This window comes from Salvelinus fontinalis, chromosome 35 (genome assembly GCF_029448725.1).
Source record: "Salvelinus fontinalis isolate EN_2023a chromosome 35, ASM2944872v1, whole genome shotgun sequence".
In the NCBI taxonomy this organism is placed as follows: domain Eukaryota; kingdom Metazoa; phylum Chordata; class Actinopteri; order Salmoniformes; family Salmonidae; genus Salvelinus; species Salvelinus fontinalis.
Window position 1 is genome coordinate 37,923,813 of NC_074699.1, and position 23,419 is coordinate 37,947,231.

Consider the following 23,419-nt stretch of genomic DNA (forward strand, 5'->3'; position numbering starts at 1 on the left):
AAGGTCACATCATTATGACCAGGGGTCACATCATTCTCTTTAACCACCTGGGATAGAGAGGGAGTTTTAAAGGTCACATCATTATGACCAGGGGTCACCCCATTCTCTTTAACCACCTGGGATAGAGAGGGGTTTTAAAGGTCACATCATTATGACCAGGGGTCACATCATTCTCTTTAACCACCTGGGATAGAGAGGGAGGTTAAAGGTCACATCATTATGACCAGGGGTCACACCATTCTCTTTAACCACCTGGGATAGAGAGGGAGGTTAAAGGTCACATCATTATGACCAGGGGTCACACCATTCTCTTTAACCACCTGGGATAGAGAGGGAGGTTAAAGGTCACATCATTCTCTTTAACCACCTGGGATAGAGAGGGAGGTTAAAGGTCACATCATTATGACCAGGGGTCACACCATTCTCTTTAACCACCTGGGATAGAGAGGGGGTTTTAAAGGTCACATCATTATGACCAGGGGTCACACCATTCTCTTTAACCACCTGGGATAGAGAGGGAGGTTAAAGGTCACATCATTATGACCAGGGGTCACATCATTCTCTTTAACCACCTGGGATAGAGAGGGAGGTTAAAGGTCACATCATTATGACCAGGGGTCACACCATTCTCTTTAACCACCTGGGATAGAGAGGGAGGTTAAAGGTCACATCATTATGACCAGGGGTCACACCATTCTCTTTAACCACCTGGGATAGAGAGGGAGGTTAAAGGTCACATCATTCTCTTTAACCACCTGGGATAGAGAGGGAGGTTAAAGGTCACATCATTATGACCAGGGGTCACACCATTCTCTTTAACCACCTGGGATAGAGAGGGAGGTTAAAGGTCACATCATTATGACCAGGGGTCACACCATTCTCTTTAACCACCTGGGATAGAGAGGGAGGTTAAAGGTCACATCATTATGACCAGGGGTCACATCATTCTCTTTAACCACCTGGGATAGAGAGGGAGGTTAAAGGTCACATCATTATGACCAGGGGTCACACCATTCTCTTTAACCACCTGGGATAGAGAGGGAGGTTAAAGGTCACATCATTATGACCAGGGGTCACATCATTCTCTTTAACCACCTGGGATAGAGAGGGAGGTTAAAGGTCACATCATTATGACCAGGGGTCACACCATTCTCTTTAACCACCTGGGATAGAGAGGGAGGTTAAAGGTCACATCATTCTCTTTAACCACCTGGGATAGAGAGGGAGTTTTAAAGGTCACATCATTATGACCAGGGGTCACCCCATTCTCTTTAACCACCTGGGCTAGAGAGGGAGGTTAAAGGTCACATCATTATTACTTCTTTGCTCGCTTTGAGGCAACACTGAATCATGCATGAGAGCACAAGCTGTTCCGGATGACCGTGTGATCACGCTATCTGTATCCGATTCCGTATCCGATGTGAGTATCGTTTCAGAGTGTGATGTATCATTTCAGAGCGTAATGTATCAGTTCAGAGCGTAATGTATCAGTTCAGAGCGTAATGTATCAGTTCAGAGCGTAATGTATCAGTTCAGAGCGTAATGTATCAGTTCAGAGCGTAATGTATCAGTTCAGAGCGTAATGTATCAGTTCAGAGCGTAATCTATCATTTCAGAGCGTAATGTATCATTTCAGAGCGTAATGTATCATTTCAGAGCGTAATGTATCAGTTCAGAGCGTAATGTATCATTTCAGTGTGTAATGTATCATTTCAGAGCGTAATGTATCAGTTCAGAGCGTAATGTATCATTTCAGAGCGTAATGTATCATTTCAGAGCGTAATGTATCATTTCAGAGCGTAATGTATCATTTCAGAGCGTAATGTATCATTTCAGTGTGTAATGTATCATTTCAGAGCGTAATGTATCATTTCAGAGGGTAATGTATCATTTCAGAGCGTAATGTATCATTTCAGAGCGTAATGTATCAGTTCAGAGTGTAATGTATCAGTTCAGAGGGTAATGTATCATTTCAGCGTGTAATGTATCATTTCAGAGTGTAATGTATCATTTCAGAGCGTAATGTATCATTTCAGAGCGTAATGTATCATTTCAGAGCGTAATGTATCATTTCAGAGCGTAATGTTTCGCGTAATGTGTCCTTTCAGAGCGTAATGTATCATTTCAGAGTGTAATGTATCATTTCAGTGGGTAATGTATCATTTCAGAGTGTGAAAGTACTATGTGTCCCCTCCCAAATGGTACCCTATTCTCTAAAAACCAGTCCACTATATAGGAAATAGTGAGCGATTTGGGGCAGAGACCATATTCTATATTATCCCAGAGCTGATGATCACTTCAATGTCTTGACATTCTATATTATCCCAGAGCTGATGATCACTTCAATGTCTTGACATTCTATATTATCCCAGAGCTGATGATCACTTCAATGTATTCACATTCTATATTATCCCAGAGCTGATGATCACGTCAATGTCTTCACATTCTATATTATCCCAGAGCTGATGATCACTTCAATGTCTTCACATTCTATATTATCCCAGAGCTGATGATCACTTCAATGTCTTCACATTCTATATTATCCCAGAGCTGATGATCACGTCAATGTCTTCACATTCTATATTATCCCAGAGCTGATGATCACTCCAATGTCTTCACATTCTATATTATCCCAGAGCTGATGATCACTCCAATGTCTTCACATTCTATATTATCCCAGAGCTGATGATCACTTCAATGTCTTCACATTCTATATTATCCCAGAGCTGATGATCACTTCAATGTCTTCACATTCGTCCCCATCAGGACGGAATCTGCTAAACGTCATATTAGAATGCCTCAAAAGTTCCGTAGCTGAATTAGGCGTTCCACCAGGCTCGGTGCTAAGACCCCTATTATTATTCTCCCATCTGTACAGCATCTCTATGGTGTGATGAATTACAGGACACTTCATGTCTCTATGGTGTGATGAATTAAAGGACACTTCATGTCTCTATGGGGTGATGAATTACAGGACACTTCATGTCTCTATGGTGTGATGAATTAAAGGACACTTCATGTCTCTATGGGGTGATGAATTACAGGACACTTCATGTCTCTATGGGGTGATGAATTACAGGACACTTCATGTCTCTATGGTGTGATGAATTACAGGACACTTCATGTCTCTATGGTGTGATGAATTACAGGACACTTCATGTCTCTATGGGGTGATGAATTACAGGACACTTCATGTCTGTATGGGGTGATGAATTAAAGGACACATGTCTCTATGGGGTGATGAATTACAGGACACTTCATGTCTCTATGGGGTGATGAATTACAGGACACTTCATGTCTCTATGGGGTGATGAATTACAGGACACTTCATGTCTCTATGGGGTGATGAATTACAGGACACATGTCTCTATGGTGTGATGAATTAAAGGACACTTCATGTCTCTATGGTGTGATGAATTAAAGGACACTTCATGTCTCTATGGTGTGATGAATTACAGGACACTTCATGTCTCTATGGGGTGATGAATTACAGGACACTTCATGTCTCTATGGGGTGATGAATTACAGGACACTTCATGTCTCTATGGGGTGATGAATTACAGGACACTTCATGTCTGTATGGGGTGATGAATTACAGGACACTTCATGTCTCTATGGGGTGATGAATTACAGGACACTTCATGTCTGTATGGGGTGATGAATTACAGGACACTTCATGTCTCTATGGGGTGATGAATTACAGGACACTTCATGTCTGTATGGGGTGATGAATTACAGGACACTTCATGTCTGTATGGGGTGATGAATTACAGGACACTTCATGTCTCTATGGGGTGATGAATTACAGGACACTTCATGTCTGTATGGGGTGATGAATTACAGGACACTTCATGTCTCTATGGGGTGATGAATTACAGGACACTTCATGTCTGTATGGGGTGATGAATTACAGGACACTTCATGTCTCTATGGGGTGATGAATTACAGGACACTTCATGTCTCTATGGTGTGATGAATTAAAGGACACTTCATGTCTCTATGGTGTGATGAATTAAAGGACACTTCATGTCTCTATGGTGTGATGAATTAAAGGACACTTCATGTCTCTATGGTGTGATGAATTAAAGGACACTTCATGTCTCTATGGTGTGATGAATTACAGGACACTTCATGTCTCTATGGGGTGATGAATTACAGGACACTTCATGTCTCTATGGTGTGATGAATTACAGGACACATGTCTCTATGGGGTGATGAATTACAGGACACATGTCTCTATGGTGTGATGAATTAAAGGACACTTCATGTCTCTATGGTGTGATGAATTAAAGGACACTTCATGTCTCTATGGTGTGATGAATTACAGGACACTTCATGTCTCTATGGGGTGATGAATTACAGGACACATGTCTCTATGGGGTGATGAATTACAGGACACTTCATGTCTCTATGGGGTGATGAATTACAGGACACTTCATGTCTCTATGGGGTGATGAATTACAGGACACTTCATGTCTCTATGGGGTGATGAATTACAGGACACATGTCTCTATGGTGTGATGAATTAAAGGACACTTCATGTCTCTATGGTGTGATGAATTAAAGGACACATGTCTCTATGGTGTGATGAATTAAAGGACACTTCATGTCTCTATGGTGTGATGAATTAAAGGACACTTCATGTCTCTATGGTGTGATGAATTACAGGACACTTCATGTCTCTATGGGGTGATGAATTACAGGACACATGTCTCTATGGGGTGATGAATTACAGGACACATGTCTCTATGGTGTGATGAATTAAAGGACACTTCATGTCTCTATGGTGTGATGAATTAAAGGACACTTCATGTCTCTATGGTGTGATGAATTACAGGACACTTCATGTCTCTATGGGGTGATGAATTACAGGACACTTCATGTCTCTATGGTGTGATGAATTACAGGACACTTCATGTCCTGAAATATCAGAAGAGCCAAGAGGATCTGTGTGTGTAGCTGTATCCGTGTGTCTCCTCACCTCTGAGTGGCTGTCGCCGGTACATGCTGTGCAGGGCCCTCATGGCGAGCTCCTCCAAGGGGCCCACTCGCTCCGTCTCTGAGCCTATAGCTTTCACCTCAGCAGGCAGAGGGACAGACATATCTCCCAGAGACAGAGACAGAGGCTGGGGCGCCCGGTCAGACACCTGCCCTGACAGACCACACCTGGAGAGAAACAGACAGACAGGTTAGACAGACCACACCTGGAGAGAAACAGACAGACAGGTTAGACAGACCACACCTGGAGAGAAACAGACAGACAGGGTAGACAGACCACACCTGGAGAGACAGACAGACAGGTTAGACAGACCACACCTGGAGAGAAACAGACAGACCACACCTGGAGAGAAACAGACAGACAGGTTAGACAGACCACACCTGGAGAGAGACAGAGAAGAAGACAGACAGGTTAGACAGACCACACCTGGAGAGAAACAGACAGACAGGTTAGACAGACCACACCTGGAGAGAAACAGACAGACAGGTTAGACAGACCACACCTGGAGAGAGACAGAGAAGAAGACAGACAGGTTAGACAGACCACACCTGGAGAGAAACAGACAGACAGGTTAGACAGACCACACCTGGAGAGAAACAGACAGACAGGTTAGACAGACCACACCCGGAGAGAAACAGACAGACAGGTTAGACAGACCACACCCGGAGAGAAACAGACAGACAGGTTAGACAGACCACACCCGGAGAGAAACAGACAGACAGGTTAGACAGACCACACCTGGAGAGAAACAGACAGACAGGTTAGACAGACCACACCTGGAGAGAGACAGAGAAGAAGACAGACAGGTTAGACAGACCACACCTGGAGAGAAACAGACAGAAAGGTTAGACAGACCACACCTGGAGAGAAACAGACAGAAAGGTTAGACAGACCACACCTGGAGAGAAACAGACAGACAGGTTAGACAGACCACACCTGGAGAGAAACAGACAGACAGGTTAGACAGACCACACCTGGAGAGAAACAGACAGACAGGTTAGACAGACCACACCTGGAGAGAAACAGACAGACAGGTTAGACAGACCACACCTGGAGAGAGACAGACAGACAGGTTAGACAGACCACACCTGGAGAGAGACAGAGAAGAAGACAGACAGGTTAGACAGACCACACCTGGAGAGAAACAGACAGACAGGTTAGACAGACCACACCTGGAGAGAAACAGACAGACAGGTTAGACAGACCACACCTGGAGAGAAACAGACAGACAGGTTAGACAGACCACACCTGGAGAGAAACAGACAGACAGGTTAGACAGACCACACCTGGAGAGAAACAGACAGACAGGTTAGACAGACCACACCTGGAGAGAAACAGACAGACAGGTTAGACAGACCACACCTGGAGAGAAACAGACAGACAGGTTAGACAGACCACACCTGGAGAGAAACAGACAGACAGGTTAGACAGACCACACCTGGAGAGACAGACAGACAGGTTAGACAGACCACACCTGGAGAGAGACAGACAGACAGGTTAGACAGACCACACCTGGAGAGAAACAGACAGACAGGTTAGACAGACCACACCTGGAGAGAGACAGACAGACAGGTTAGACAGACCACACCTGGAGAGACAGACAGGTTAGACAGACCACACCTGGAGAGAAACAGACAGACAGGTTAGACAGACCACACCTGGAGAGACAGACAGACAGGTTAGACAGACCACACCTGGAGAGAAACAGACAGACAGGTTAGACAGACCACACCTGGAGAGAAACAGACAGACAGGCTAGACAGACCACACCTGGAGAGAAACAGACAGACAGGTTAGACAGACCACACCTGGAGAGAAACAGACAGACAGGTTAGACAGACCACACCTGGAGAGAAACAGACAGACAGGTTAGACAGACCACACCTGGAGAGAAACAGACAGACAGGTTAGACAGACCACACCTGGAGAGAAACAGACAGACAGGTTAGACAGACCACACCTGGAGAGACAGACAGACAGGTTAGACAGACCACACCTGGAGAGAAACAGACAGACAGGTTAGACAGACCACACCTGGAGAGACAGACAGACAGGTTAGACAAACCGCACCTGGAGAGAAACAGACAGACAGGTTAGACAGACCACACCTGGAGAGAAACAGACAGACAGGCTAGACAGACCACACCTGGAGAGAAACAGACAGACAGGTTAGACAGACCACACCTGGAGAGAGACAGACAGACAGGTTAGACAGACCACACCTGGAGAGACAGACAGACAGGTTAGACAGACCACACCTGGAGAGAAACAGACAGACAGGTTAGACAGACCACACCTGGAGAGACAGACAGACAGGTTAGACAGACCACACCTGGAGAGAAACAGACAGACAGGTTAGACAGACCACACCTGGAGAGAAACAGACAGACAGGTTAGACAGACCACACCTGGAGAGAAACAGACAGACAGGCTAGACAGACCACACCTGGAGAGAAACAGACAGACAGGTTAGACAGACCACACCTGGAGAGAAACAGACAGACAGGCTAGACAGACCACACCTGGAGAGAAACAGACAGACAGGTTAGACAGACCACACCTGGAGAGAAACAGACAGACAGGCTAGACAGACCACACCTGGAGAGAAACAGACAGACAGGTTAGACAGACCACACCTGGAGAGAAACAGACAGACAGGTTAGACAGACCACACCTGGAGAGAAACAGACAGACAGGTTAGGCAGACCACACCTGGAGAGAGACAGACAGACAGGTTAGACAGACAGGTTAGACAGACCACACCTGGAGAGAAACAGACAGACAGGTTAGACAGACCACACCTGGAGAGAAACAGACAGACAGGTTAGACAGACCACACCTGGAGAGACAGACAGACAGGTTAGACAGACCACACCCGGAGAGAAACAGACAGACAGGTTAGACAGACCACACCCGGAGAGAAACAGACAGACAGGTTAGACAGACCACACCTGGAGAGAAACAGACAGACAGGTTAGACAGACCACACCTGGAGAGACAGACAGACAGGTTAGACAGACCACACCTGGAGAGAAACAGACAGACATGTTAGACAGACCACACCTGGAGAGAGACAGACAGACAGGTTAGACAGACCACACCTGGAGAGAAACAGACAGACAGGTTAGACAGACCACACCTGGAGAGACAGACAGACAGACCACACCTGGAGAGAAACAGACAGACAGGTTAGACAGACCACACCTGGAGAGAAACAGACAGACAGGTTAGACAGACCACACCTGGAGAGAAACAGACAGACAGGTTAGACAGACCACACCTGGAGAGAAACAGACAGACAGGTTAGACAGACCACACCTGGAGAGAGACAGAGAAACAGACAGACAGGTTAGACAGACCACACCTGGAGAGAGACAGAGAAATAGACAGACAGGTTAGACAGACCACACCTGGAGAGAGACAGAGAAACAGACAGACAGGTTAGACAGACCACACCTGGAGAGAGACAGAGAAACAGACAGACAGGTTAGACAGACCACACCTGGAGAGAGACAGAGAAACAGACAGACAGGTTAGACAGACCACACCTGGAGAGAGACAGAGAAACAGACAGACAGGTTAGACAGACCACACCTGGAGAGAGACAGAGAAACAGACAGACAGGTTAGACAGACCACACCTGGAGAGAGACAGACAGACAGGTTAGACAGACCACACCTGGAGAGAGACAGAGAAACAGACAGACAGGTTAGACAGACCACACCTGGAGAGAGACAGAGAAACAGACAGACAGGTTAGACAGACCACACCTGGAGAGAGACAGAGAGAGAGAAACAGAGAGAGAGAAACAGACAGACAGACAGACAGACAGACAGGTTAGACAGACAGACAGACAGACGTCAATGTCTGAGGCTATGATACATTAATAGACAGATTTATCCAATTAAGAAATAGGTCAGGAAGCAATGAAATGCTGAAGAAATGATACTCATCCACAAAGAAGCTAAAGAAAGGGTTAGGGGCTGTCCTTACCCGCTGCAGCCAATCACCTTGTACAGATATAAGGGTTAGGGGCTGTCCTTAATCGCTGCAGCCAATCACCTTGTACAGATATAAGGGTTAGGGGCTGTCCTTACCCGCTGCAGCCAATCACCTTGTACAGATATAAGGGTTAGGGGCTGTCCTTACCCGCTGCAGCCAATCACCTTGTACAGATATAAGGGTTAGGGGCTGTCCTTACCCGCTGCAGCCAATCACCTTGTACAGATATAAGGGTTAGGGGCTGTCCTTACCCGCTGCAGCCAATCACCTTGTACAGATATAAGGGTTAGGGGCTGTCCTTACCCGCTGCAGCCAATCACCTTGTACAGATATAAGGGTTAGGGGCTGTCCTTACCCGCTGCAGCCAATCACCTTGTACAGATATAAGGGTTAGGGGCTGTCCTTACCCGCTGCAGCCAATCACCTTGTACAGATATAAGGGTTAGGGGCTGTCCTTACCCGCTGCAGCCAATCACCTTGTTGTACAGGTATGAAGGAAGGCCTTTGAGGTGGACGTTGTTGTCAACAAACACAAACTGCAGCTCTCTGGAACGCCCCAAATCTGGAACACACACTATTATCACTATCTGGAACGCCCCAAATCTGGAACACACACTATTATCACTATCTGGAACGCCCCAAATCTGGAACACACACTATTATCACTATCTGGAACGCCCCAAATCTGGAACACACACTATTATCACTATCTGGAACGCCCCAAATCTGGAACACACACTATTATCACTATCTGGAACGCCCCAAATCTGGAACACACACTATTATCACTATCTGGAACGCCCCAAATCTGGAACACACACTATTATCACTATCTGGAACGCCCCAAATCTGGAACACACACTATTATCACTATCTGGAACGCCCCAAATCTGGAACACACACTATTATCACTATCTGGAACGCCCCAAATCTGGAACACACACTATTATCACTATCTGGAACGCCCCAAATCTGGAACACACACTATTATCACTATCTGGAACGCCCCAAATCTGGAACACACACTATTATCACTATCTGGAACGCCCCAAATCTGGAACACACACTATTATCACTATCTGGAACGCCCCAAATCTGGAACACACACTATTATCACTATCTGGAACGCCCCAAATCTGGAACACACACTATTATCACTATCTGGAACGCCCCAAATCTGGAACACACACTATTATCACTATCTGGAACGCCCCAAATCTGGAACACACACTATTATCACTATCTGGAACGCCCCAAATCTGGAACACACACTATTATCACTATCTGGAACGCCCCAAATCTGGAACACACACTATTATCACTATCTGGAACGCCCCAAATCTGGAACACACACTATTATCACTATCTGGAACGCCCCAAATCTGGAACACACACTATTATCACTATCTGGAACGCCCCAAATCTGGAACACACACTATTATCACTATCTGGAACGCCCCAAATCTGGAACACACACTATTATCACTATCTGGAACGCCCCAAATCTGGAACACACACTATTATCACTATCTGGAACGCCCCAAATCTGGAACACACACTATTATCACTATCTGGAACGCCCCAAATCTGGAACACACAATATTATCACTATCTGGAACGCCCCAAATCTGGAACACACAATATTATCACTATCTGGAACGCCCCAAATCTGGAACACACAATATTACACACAGTCACACCATTATCACACAGTCACACCATTATCAGACAGTCACATCTATCATTATCACACAGTCACACCATTATCAGACAGTCACACCATTATCACACAGTCACACCATTATCACACAGTCACACCATTATCAGACAGTCACATCTACCATTATCAGACAGGCACATCTACCATTATCAGACAGTCACACCATTATCAGACAGTCACACCATTATCAGACAGGCACACCATTATCAGACAGTCACATCTACCATTATCAGACAGGCACATCTACCATTATCAGACAGTCACACCATTATCAGACAGTCACACCATTATTAGACAGGCACACCATTATCAGACAGGCATATCTATCATTATCAGACAGGCACATCTACCATTATCACACAGTCACATCTACCATTATCAGACAGTCACATCTATCATTATCAGGCAGTCACATCTACCATTATCAGACAGGCACATCTACCATTATCAGACAGGCACATCTACCATTATCAGACAGGCACATCTACCATTATCAGACAGGCACATCTATCATTATCAGACAGGCACATCTACCATTATCAGACAGGCACATCTACCATTATCAGACAGGCACATCTACCATTATCAGACAGGCACATCTATCATTATCAGACAGGCACACCTACCATTATCAGACAGGCACATCTACCATTATCAGACAGGCACATCTACCATTATCAGACAGGCACATCTACCATTATCAGACAGGCACATCTACCATTATCAGACAGGAACATCTATCATTATCAGACAGGCACATCTACCATTATCAGACAGGCACATCTACCATTATCAGACAGGCACATCTACCATTATCAGACAGGCACATCTACCATTATCAGACAGGCACATCTATCAGACAGGCACATCTACCATTATCAGACAGGCACATCTACCATTATCAGACAGGCACATCTATCAGACAGGCACATCTACCATTATCAGACAGTCACATCTACCATTATCAGACAGGCACATCTACCATTATCAGACAGGCACATCTACCATTATCAGACAGGCACATCTATCATTATCAGACAGGCACATCTACCATTATCAGACAGGCACATCTACCATTATCAGACAGGCATATCTACCATTATCAGACAGGCACATCTATCAGACAGGCACATCTACCATTATCAGACAGGCACATCTATCATTATCAGACAGGCACATCTACCATTATCAGACAGGCACATCAACCATTATCAGACAGGCACATCAGCCATTATCAGACAGGCACATCAGCCATTATCAGACAGGCACATCTATCAGACAGTCACATCTATCAGACAGGCACATCTACCATTATCAGACAGGCACATCTACCATTATCAGACAGGCACATCTACCATTATCAGACAGGCACATCTACCATTATCAGACAGACACATCTACCATTATCAGACAGGCACATCTATCATTATCAGACAGGCACATCTACCAGTATCAGACAGGCACATCTACCAGTATCAGACAGGCACATCTACCATTATCAGACAGGCACATCTACCATTATCAGACAGGCACATCTACCATTATCAGACAGGCACATCTACCATTATCAGACAGGCACATCTACCATTATCAGACAGGCACATCTATCATTATCAGACAGGCACATCTACCATTATCAGACAGGCACATCTACCATTATCAGACAGGCACATCTACCATTATCAGACAGTCACATCTACCATTATCAGACAGGCACATCTACCATTATCAGACAGGCACATCTACCATTATCAGACAGGCACATCTACCATTATCAGACAGGCACATCTACCATTATCAGACAGGCACATCTACCATTATCAGACAGGCACATCTACCATTATCAGACAGGCACATCTACCATTATCAGACAGGCACATCTACCATTATCAGACAGGCACATCTACCATTATCAGACAGGCACATCTACCATTATCAGACAGGCACATCTATCATTATCAGACAGGCACATCTACCATTATCAGACAGGCACATCTATCATTATCAGACAGGCACATCTATCATTATCAGACAGGAACATCTACCATTATCAGACAGGAACATCTACCATTATCAGACAGGCACATCTACCATTATCAGACAGTCACATCTACCAATATCAGACAGGCGCATCTACCATTATCAGACAGGCGCATCTATCATTATCAGACAGGCACATCTACCATTATCAGACAGGCACATCTACCATTATCAGACAGGCACATCTACCATTATCAGACAGGCACATCTACCATTATCAGACAGACACATCTACCATTATCAGACAGACGCATCTACCATTATCAGACAGGCACATCTACCATTATCAGACAGGCACATCTACCATTATCAGACAGACACATCTACCATTATCAGACAGGCACGTCTATCATTATCAGACAGGCACATCTATCATTATCAGACAGGCACATCTACCATTATCAGACAGGCACATCTATCATTATCAGACAGGCACATCTACCATTATCAGACAGACACATCTACCATTATCAGACAGGCACATCTACCATTATCAGACAGGCACATCTATCATTATCAGACAGGCACATCTATCATTATCAGACAGGTACATCTACCACCATTATCAGACAGGCACATCTACCATTATCAGACAGTCACATCTACCATTATCAGACAGTCACATCTACCATTATCAGACAGTCACATCTACCATTATCAGACAGTCACATCTACCATTATCAGACAGTCACATCTACCATTATCAGACAGGCACATCTACCATTATCAGACAGGCACATCTACCATTATCAGACAGGCACATCTACCATTATCAGACAGGCACATCTACCATTATCAGACAGTCACATCTACCATTATCAGACAGGCACATCTACCATTATCAGACAGGCACATCTACCATTATCAGACAGGCACATCTACCATTATCAGACAGTCACATCTACCATTATCAGACAGGCACATCTACCATTATCAGACAGGCACATCTACCATTATCAGACAGGCACATCTACCATTATCAGACAGGCACATCTACCATTATCAGACAGGCACATCTACCATTATCAGACAGGCACATCTACCATTATCAGACAGTCACATCTATCATTATCAGACAGACACATCTACCATTATCAGACAGACACATCTACCATTATCAGACAGGCACATCTATCATTATCAGACAGGCACATCTACCATTATCACTCTGACCCCATACCACTCTGAGCCCATACTAACCTAGGGGTAGAGAGGTGAGTTGGTTAGCAGCCATACTGAGCTCGTTGAGGCTGTGGAGCTGGCAGAGCTGTCTGGGGAAGCTGGTCAGGTTGTTCCTGTCAGCAGTGAGACACTGGAGAGACAGACACTGGTGCAGCCGCTCTGGGAGACACACCAACACATTTCTACTCACATCCAGGGTCTCTAAGTCACACAGGGCTCCAATCTCTGTGTGAGAGAGAAGAGAAAAACAAGAGGTCACACAGGCCTCCAATCTCAGATAGGACACAGAGACAGAGGGAGACACAGAGACAGAGAGCGAGACAGAGAGAGAGAGCGAGACAGAGAGAGAGAGAGAGAGACACAGAGAGCGAAACAGAGAGAGAGACGCAGAGAGACAGAGACAGAGAGAGAGAGAGAGACACAGAGAGCGAAACAGAGAGAGAGACGCAGAGAGACAGAGACAGAGAGAGAAAGAGACAGACAGAGACACAGAGAGCGAGAGAGACAGAGAGCGAGATAGAGACAGAGACACAGAGAGAGACAGAGACACAGAGAGAGAGACACAGAGAGCGAGTCAGAGAGAGAGAGAGACACAGAGAGAGACAGGGATAGATTAACTGTTATTTAACTAGGCAAGTCAGTTAAGAACAAATTCTCATTTACAATGAGAGCCAAACCCTAACCCGGACGACGCTGGGCCAATTGTGCGCCGCCCTACGGGAATCCAAATCACGTAAGACGGAGTAAGATGGAGACAGTGTGTCTGCCGACGTAATCGTCCGATGTGGATTCAACAGGCTTTTCCGTTGCGATGTCGCCGAAGACTCATCTGCTATCCCCGGCCCGCTAGCTTTCTGAACGCCGTGTCTCCCGCTGGACTAGCGTCGTAGCGACTACCGAACGGCTCCCTGACTTACCTATTGCTGCTCATTGGACCCTATGATCACTCAGCCCGCTAGCTTTCTGAACGCCGTGTCTCCCGCTCGACTAGCGTTGTAGTGACTACCGAACGGCTCCCTGACTCACCTGCTCATTGGACCCTATGATCACTCGGCCCGCTAGCTTTCTGAACGCCGTGTCTCCCGCTGGACTAGCGTTGTAGCGACTACCGAACGGCCCGCTAGCTTTCTGAACGCCGTGTCTCCCGCTGGACTAGCGTTGTAGCGACTACCGAACGGCCCGCTAGCTTTCTGAACGCCGTGTCTCCCGCTGGACTAGCGTTGTAGCGACTACCGAACGGCTCCCTGACTCACCTATTGCTGCTCATTGGACCCTATGATCACTCGGCCCGCTAGCTTTCTGAACGCCGTGTCTCCCGCTGGACTAGCGTTGTAGCGACTACCGAACGGCCCGCTAGCTTTCTGAACGCCGTGTCTCCCGCTCGACTAGCGTTGTAGCGACTACCGAACGGCCCGCTAGCTTTCTGAACGCCGTGTCTCCCGCTCGACTAGCGTTGTAGCGACTACCGAACGGCCCGCTAGCTTTCTGAACGCCGTGTCTCCCGCTCGACTAGCGTTGTAGCGACTACCGAACGGCCCGCTAGCTTTCTGAACGCCGTGTCTCCCGCTGGACTAGCGTTGTAGTGACTACCGAACGGCTCCCTGACTCACCTATTGCTGCTCATTGGACGCCATGATCACTCGGCTACACAGCTGATGCCTGCTGGACTGTTCACTAACATTAAGTTTCTGTCGGCCCCAGCCTCGAACTCAGGTCCTGTATGTACCTAACTGACCCTCCTGCCCATTCATCACCATTTACCCGTTGTCTTAGCTCTCCTGATCAACACCTGTGATTGCTTTATGCCTCTCTCTAATGTCAATATGTCTACGGCTGTTTCTGTTAGTTATTATAGTTTTATTTCACTGTAGGAGCCCCCAGTCCCGCTCAACATGTCTTAGATAGCTCTTTGTCCCACCTCCCACACATGCAGAGACCTCACATTGCTTATCTGGTGCCTCCAGAGACAAAACCTCTCTCATCGTCACTCAATGCCTAGGTTTACCTCCACTGTACTCACATCCTACCATACCCGTGTCTGTACATTATGCCCTGAATCTATCCTACCTATCTATCCTACCTGCTGCTTTTATTCTGTTCCCAACGCACTAGACGACCAGTTCTTATAGCCTTCAGCCGTACCCTTATCCTACTCCTTCTCTGGTGATGTAGAGGTTAACCCAGGCCCTGTAGCCCCGAGCACTACACCTATTCCCCAGGCGCTCTCATTTGTTGACTTCTGTAACCGTAAAAGCCTTGGTTTCATGCATGTTAACATTAGAAGCCTCCTCCCTAAGTTTGTTTTATTCACTACTTTAGCACACTCCGCCAACCCTGATGTCCTAGCCGTGTCTGAATCCTGGCCCAGGAAGGCACCAAAATGATAAATTGTAATTATTTAGCCACTACGGCCTATTTATTGCCTTACCTCCCTAATCTTACTCCATTTGCACACACTGTATACAGATTTTCTATTGTTATTGACTGTACCTTGTTAATCCCATGTGTAACTATATGTTATATGTGTCTCACTGCTTTGCTTTATCTTGGCCAGGTCGCAGTTGTAAATGAGAACTTGTTCTCAACTGGTCTACCTGGTTAAATAAAGGGGAAATAAAATACATTTAAAAAGGAGTGAGGCAAACAGAAACGTCATAAGGCGGCAGGTAACCTAGGTAACCAGCGATCAGAGCGTTGGGCCAATAACTGAAAAGGTTGCTGGTTCAAACACCTGAGCCAACAAGGTGAAACATTTGTTTAGAAAAATCTGCCGACGTGCCCTTGCGCAAGGCACTTCAACCCTAATTTCCTCCAGGTGCGTCGTATTAAAAATGGCCGAAGACTCCAGTCACCCCAGTCATAGACTGTTCTCTCTGCTATTTCTCGACAAGCGGTACCTGAGCGCCAAGTCTAGGTCCAAAAGGCTTCTGAACAGCTTCTACCCCCAAGCCATTAGACTGCTGAACAGCTCCTCAAATGGATACCCAGACTATTTGCAATGCTAAGAGGAATAAGTCAGCCAGTCTTACCTGGAGGCAGGTATTTCAGCTGGTTGTTGGTCAGTCTTACCTGGAGGCAGGTATTTCAGCTGGTTGTGGGCCAGTCTTACCTGGAGGCAGGTATTTCAGCTGGTTGTTGGCCAGTCTTACCTGGAGGCAGGTATTTCAGCTGGTTGTGGGTCAGTCTTACCTGGAGGCAGGTATTTCAGCTGGTTGTGGGCCAGTCTTACCTGGAGGCAGGTATTTCAGCTGGTTGTTGGCCAGTCTTACCTGGAGGCAGGTATTTCAGCTGGTTGTGGGCCAGTCTAACCTGGAGGCAGGTATTTCAGCTGGTTGTTGGGTCAGTCTTACCTGGAGGCAGGTATTTCAGCTGGTTGTGGGTCAGTCTTACCTGGAGAAAGGTATTTCAGCTGGTTGTGGGTCAGTCTTACCTGGAGGCAGGTATTTCAGCTGGTTGTGGGCCAGTCTTACCTGGAGGCAGGTATTTCAGCTGGTTGTGGGTCAGTCTTACCTGGAGGCAGGTATTTCAGCTGGTTGTGGGTCAGTCTTACCTGGAGGCAGGTATTTCAGCTGGTTGTGGGCCAGTCTTACCTGGAGGCAGGTATTTCAGCTGGTTGTGGGCCAGTCTTACCTGGAGGCAGGTATTTCAGCTGGTTGTTGGTCGGTCTTACCTGGAGGCAGGTATTTCAGCTGGTTGTGGGCCAGTCTTACCTGGAGGCAGGTATTTCAGCTGGTTGTGGGTCAGTCTTACCTGGAGGCAGGTATTTCAGCTGGTTGTTGGCCAGTCTTACCTGGAGGCAGGTATTTCAGCTGGTTGTGGGTCAGTCTTACCTGGAGGCAGGTATTTCAGCTGGTTGTGGATCAGTCTTACCTGGAGGCAGGTATTTCAGCTGGTTGTTGGCCAGTATTACCTGGAGGCAGGTATTTCAGCTGGTTTTTGGCCAGTCTTACCTGGAGGCAGGTATTTCAGCTGGTTGTTGGCCAGTCTTACCTGGAGGCAGGTATTTCAGCTGGTTGTGGGTCAGTCTTACCTGGAGGCAGGTATTTCAGCTGGTTGTGGTTCAGTCTTACCTGGAGGCAGGTATTTCAGCTGGTTGTGGGCCAGTCTTACCTGGAGGCAGGTATTTCAGCTGGTTGTTGGCCAGTCTTACCTGGAGGCAGGTATTTCAGCTGGTTGTGGGTCAGTCTTACCTGGAGGCAGGTATTTCAGCTGGTTGTGGGTCAGTCTTACCTGGAGGCAGGTATTTCTGCTGGTTGTGGGCCAGTCTTACCTGGAGGCAGGTATTTCAGCTGGTTGTGGGCCAGTCTTACCTGGAGGCAGGTATTTCAGCTGGTTGTGGGTCAGTCTTACCTGCTGGCAGGTATTTCAGCTGGTTGTGGGTCAGTCTTACCTGGAGGCAGGTATTTCAGCTGGTTGTTGGTCAGTCTTACCTGGAGGCAGGTATTTCAGCTGGTTGTGGGTCAGTCTTGCCTGCTGGCAGGTATTTCAGCTGGTTGTGGGCCAGTCTTACCTGGAGGCAGGTTTTCAGCTGGTTGTTGGCCAGTCTTACCTGGAGGCAGGTATTTCAGCTGGTTGTGGGTCAGTCTTACCTGGAGGCAGGTATTTCAGCTGGTTGTTGGCCAGTCTTACCTGGAGGCAGGTATTTCAGCTGGTTGTGGGTCAGTCTTACCTGGAGGCAGGTATTTCAGCTGATAGTGGATCAGTCTTACCTGGAGGCAGGTATTTCAGCTGGTTGTTGGCCAGTATTACCTGGAGGCAGGTATTTCAGCTGGTTTTTGGCCAGTATTACCTGGAGGCAGGTATTTCAGCTGGTTGTTGGCCAGTCTTACCTGGAGGCAGGTATTTCAGCTGGTTGTGGGTCAGTCTTACCTGGAGGCAGGTATTTCAGCTGGTTGTGGGTCAGTCTTACCTGGAGGCAGGTATTTCAGCTGGTTGTGGGCCAGTCTTACCTGGAGGCAGGTATTTCAGCTGGTTGTTGGCCAGTCTTACCTGGAGGCAGGTATTTCAGCTGGTTGTGGGTCAGTCTTACCTGGAGGCAGGTATTTCAGCTGGTTGTGGGTCAGTCTTACCTGGAGACAGGTATTTCAGCTGGTTGTGGGCCAGTCTTACCTGGAGGCAGGTATTTCAGCTGGTTGTGGGTCAGTCTTACCTGCTGGCAGGTATTTCAGCTGGTTGTGGGTCAGTCTTACCTGGAGGCAGGTATTTCAGCTGGTTGTTGGTCAGTCTTACCTGGAGGCAGGTATTTCAGCTGGTTGTGGGTCAGTCTTGCCTGGAGGCAGGTATTTCAGCTGGTTGTTGGCCAGTCTTACCTGGAGGCAGGTATTTCAGCTGGTTGTGGGCCAGTCTGACCTGGAGGCAGGTATTTCAGCTGGTTGTTGGCCAGTCTTACCTGGAGGCAGGTATTTCAGCTGGTTGTTGGGTCAGTCTTACCTGGAGGCCGGTATTTCAGCTGGTTGTTGGCCAGTCTTACCTGGAGGCATGTATTTCCGCTGGTTGTGGGTCAGTCTTACCTGGAGGCAGGTATTTCAGCTGGTTGTTGGTCAGTCTAACCTGGAGGCAGGTATTTCAGCTGGTTGTTGGCCAGTATTACCTGGAGGCAGGTATTTCAGCTGGTTGTGGGTCAGTCTTACCTGGAGGCAGGTATTTCAGCTGGTTGTTGGTCAGTCTTACCTGGAGGCAGGTATTTCAGCTGGTTGTTGGCCAGTATTACCTGGAGGCAGGTATTTCAGCTGGTTGTGGGTCAGTCTTACCTGGAGGCAGGTATTTCAGCTGGTTGTTGGTCAGTCTTACCTGGAGGCAGGTATTTCAGCTGGTTGTGGATCAGTCTTACCTGGAGGCAGGTTTTTCAGCTGGTTGTTGGGTCAGTCTTAACTGGAGGCAGGTATTTCAGCTGGTTGTTGGTCAGTCTTACCTGGAGGCAGGTATTTCAGCTGGTTGTTGGCCAGTATTACCTGGAGGCAGGTATTTCAGCTGGTTGTGGATCAGTCTTACCTGGAGGCAGGTATTTCAGCTGGTTGTGGGCCAGTCTTACCTGGAGGCAGGTATTTCAGCTGGTTGTTGGTCAGTCTTACCTGGAGGCAGGTATTTCAGCTGGTTGTGGGCCAGTCTTACCTGGAGGCAGGTATTTCAGCTGGTTGTTGGTCAGTGTTACCTGGAGGCAGGTATTTCAGCTGGTTGTTGGGTCAGTCTTACCTGGAGGCAGGTATTTCAGCTGGTTGTTGGTCAGTCTTACCTGGAGGCAGGTATTTCAGCTGGTTGTTGGTCAGTCTTACCTGGAGGCAGGTATTTCAGCTGGTTGTTGGTCAGTCTTACCTGGAGTCAGGTATTTCAGCTGGTTGTTGGGTCAGTCTTACCTGGAGGCAGGTATTTCAGCTGGTTGTTGGGTCATTCTTACCTGGAGGCAGGTATTTCAGCTGGTTGTTGGCCAGTATTACCTGGAGGCAGGTATTTCAGCTGGTTGTGGGCCAGTCTTACCTGGAGGCAGGTATTTCAGCTGGTTGTTGGCCAGTCTTACCTGGAGGCAGGTATTTCAGCTGGTTGTGGGTCAGTCTTACCTGGAGGCAGGTATTTCAGCTGGTTGTGGGCCAGTCTAACCTGGAGGCAGGTATTTCAGCTGGTTGTTGGGTCAGTCTTACCTGGAGGCAGGTATTTCAGCTGGTTGTGGGTCAGTCTTACCTGGAGGCAGGTATTTCAGCTGGTTGTGGGTCAGTCTTACCTGGAGGCAGGTATTTCAGCTGGTTGTGGGCCAGTCTTACCTGGAGGCAGGTATTTCAGCTGGTTGTGGGTCAGTCTTAACTGGAGGCAGGTATTTCAGCTGGTTGTGGGTCAGTCTTACCTGGAGGCAGGTATTTCAGCTGGTTGTGGGCCAGTCTTACCTGGAGGCAGGTATTTCAGCTGGTTGTGGGCCAGTCTTACCTGGAGGCAGGTATTTCAGCTGGTTGTTGGTCAGTCTTACCTGGAGGCAGGTATTTCAGCTGGTTGTGGGCCAGTCTTACCTGGAGGCAGGTATTTCAGCTGGTTGCGGGTCAGTCTTACCTGCTGGCAGGTATTTCAGCTGGTTGCGGGTCAGTCTTACCTGGAGGCAGGTATTTCAGCTGGTTGTTGGTCAGTCTTACCTGGAGGCAGGTATTTCAGCTGGTTGTGGGTCAGTCTTGCCTGCTGGCAGGTATTTCAGCTGGTTGTGGGCCAGTCTGACCTGGAGGCAGGTATTTCAGCTGGTTGTTGGCCAGTCTTACCTGGAGGCAGGTATTTCAGCTGGTTGTTGGGTCAGTCTTACCTGGAGGCCGGTATTTCAGCTGGTTGTTGGCCAGTCTTACCTGGAGGCATGTATTTCCGCTGGTTGTGGGTCAGTCTTACCTGGAGGCAGGTATTTCAGCTGGTTGTTGGTCAGTCTAACCTGGAGGCAGGTATTTCAGCTGGTTGTTGGCCAGTATTACCTGGAGGCAGGTATTTCAGCTGGTTGTGGGTCAGTCTTACCTGGAGGCAGGTATTTCAGCTGGTTGTTGGTCAGTCTTACCTGGAGGCAGGTATTTCAGCTGGTTGTTGGCCAGTATTACCTGGAGGCAGGTATTTCAGCTGGTTGTGGGTCAGTCTTACCTGGAGGCAGGTATTTCAGCTGGTTGTTGGTCAGTCTTACCTGGAGGCAGGTATTTCAGCTGGTTGTGGATCAGTCTTACCTGGAGGCAGGTTTTTCAGCTGGTTGTTGGGTCAGTCTTACCTGGAGGCAGGTATTTCAGCTGGTTGTTGGTCAGTCTTACCTGGAGGCAGGTATTTCAGCTGGTTGTTGGCCAGTATTACCTGGAGGCAGGTATTTCAGCTGGTTGTGGATCAGTATTACCTGGAGGCAGGTATTTCAGCTGGTTGTGGATCAGTCTTACCTGGAGGCAGGTATTTCAGCTGGTTGTGGGCCAGTCTTACCTGGAGGCAGGTATTTCAGCTGGTTGTTGGTCAGTCTTACCTGGAGGCAGGTATTTCAGCTGGTTGTGGGCCAGTCTTACCTGGAGGCAGGTATTTCAGCTGGTTGTTGGTCAGTGTTACCTGGAGGCAGGTATTTCAGCTGGTTGTTGGGTCAGTCTTACCTGGAGGCAGGTATTTCAGCTGGTTGTTGGTCAGTCTTACCTGGAGGCAGGTATTTCAGCTGGTTGTTGGTCAGTCTTACCTGGAGGCAGGTATTTCAGCTGGTTGTTGGTCAGTCTTACCTGGAGTCAGGTATTTCAGCTGGTTGTTGGGTCAGTCTTACCTGGAGGCAGGTATTTCAGCTGGTTGTTGGGTCATTCTTACCTGGAGGCAGGTATTTCAGCTGGTTGTTGGCCAGTATTACCTGGAGGCAGGTATTTCAGCTGGTTGTGGGCCAGTCTTACCTGGAGGCAGGTATTTCAGCTGGTTGTTGGCCAGTCTTACCTGGAGGCAGGTATTTCAGCTGGTTGTGGGTCAGTCTTACCTGGAGGCAGGTATTTCAGCTGGTTGTGGGCCAGTCTAACCTGGAGGCAGGTATTTCAGCTGGTTGTTGGGTCAGTCTTACCTGGAGGCAGGTATTTCAGCTGGTTGTGGGTCAGTCTTACCTGGAGGCAGGTATTTCAGCTGGTTGTGGGTCAGTCTTACCTGGAGGCAGGTTTTTCAGCTGGTTGTGGGCCAGTCTTACCTGGAGGCAGGTATTTCAGCTGGTTGTGGGTCAGTCTTAACTGGAGGCAGGTATTTCAGCTGGTTGTGGGTCAGTCTTACCTGGAGGCAGGTATTTCAGTTGGTTGTGGGCCAGTCTTACCTGGAGGCAGGTATTTCAGCTGGTTGTGGGCCAGTCTTACCTGGAGGCAGGTATTTCAGCTGGTTGTTGGTCAGTCTTACCTGGAGGCAGGTATTTCAGCTGGTTGTGGGCCAGTCTTACCTGGAGGCAGGTATTTCAGCTGGTTGTGGGCCAGTCTTACCTGGAGGCAGGTATTTCAGCTGGTTGTTGGTCAGTCTTACCTGGAGGCAGGTATTTCAGCTGGTTGTGGGCCAGTCTTACCTGGAGGCAGGTATTTCAGCTGGTTGTGGGTCAGTCTTACCTGGAGGCAGGTATTTCAGCTGGTTGTTGGCCAGTCTTACCTGGAGGCAGGTATTTCAGCTGGTTGTGGGTCAGTCTTACCTGGAGGCAGGTATTTCAGCTGGTTGTGGATCAGTCTTACCTGGAGGCAGGTATTTCAGCTGGTTGTTGGCCAGTATTACCTGGAGGCAGGTATTTCAGCTGGTTGTTGGCCAGTATTACCTGGAGGCAGGTATTTCAGCTGGTTGTTGGCCAGTCTTACCTGGAGGCAGGTATTTCAGCTGGTTGTGGGTCAGTCTTACCTGGAGGCAGGTATTTCAGCTGGTTGTGGGCCAGTCTTACCTGGAGGCAGGTATTTCAGCTGGTTGTTGGGTCAGTCTTACCTGGAGGCAGGTATTTCAGCTGGTTGTGGGTCAGTCTTACCTGGAGGCAGGTATTTCAGCTGGTTGTGGGTCAG

General features: G+C 47.7%; 1 protein-coding gene and 1 long non-coding RNA gene across 5 annotated transcripts in view; both read right to left on the reverse strand.

Moving 5' to 3' along the window:
- Nucleotides 1–23,419, reverse strand: part of lrrc28 (leucine rich repeat containing 28) — a 43,976-nt gene that overhangs the window by 4,843 nt on the left and 15,714 nt on the right. For all 3 annotated transcript variants that reach the window (XM_055900119.1, XM_055900117.1, XM_055900118.1), the window contains 3 exons: nt 13,962–14,168; nt 9,461–9,563; nt 4,982–5,166 (listed from right to left, as the gene is read on the reverse strand). In XM_055900119.1, the coding sequence (XP_055756094.1) occupies nt 4,982–5,166; nt 9,461–9,563; nt 13,962–14,168 (495 nt within the window). The remainder of the gene's footprint in view (nt 1–4,981; nt 5,167–9,460; nt 9,564–13,961; nt 14,169–23,419) is intronic.
- LOC129834822 (uncharacterized) lies at nt 17,047–23,170 on the reverse strand. 2 transcript variants are annotated; one of them, XR_008756304.1, is made up of 8 exons: nt 23,065–23,170; nt 21,781–22,904; nt 21,139–21,700; nt 19,895–20,457; nt 18,733–19,613; nt 18,334–18,572; nt 17,173–17,813; nt 17,047–17,092 (listed from the first exon to the last, which is right to left on the reverse strand). It is a non-coding gene; the product is annotated as an uncharacterized LOC129834822 (long non-coding RNA). The 2 variants fall into 2 exon arrangements; XR_008756303.1 differs by having other exon boundaries at nt 19,895–21,700.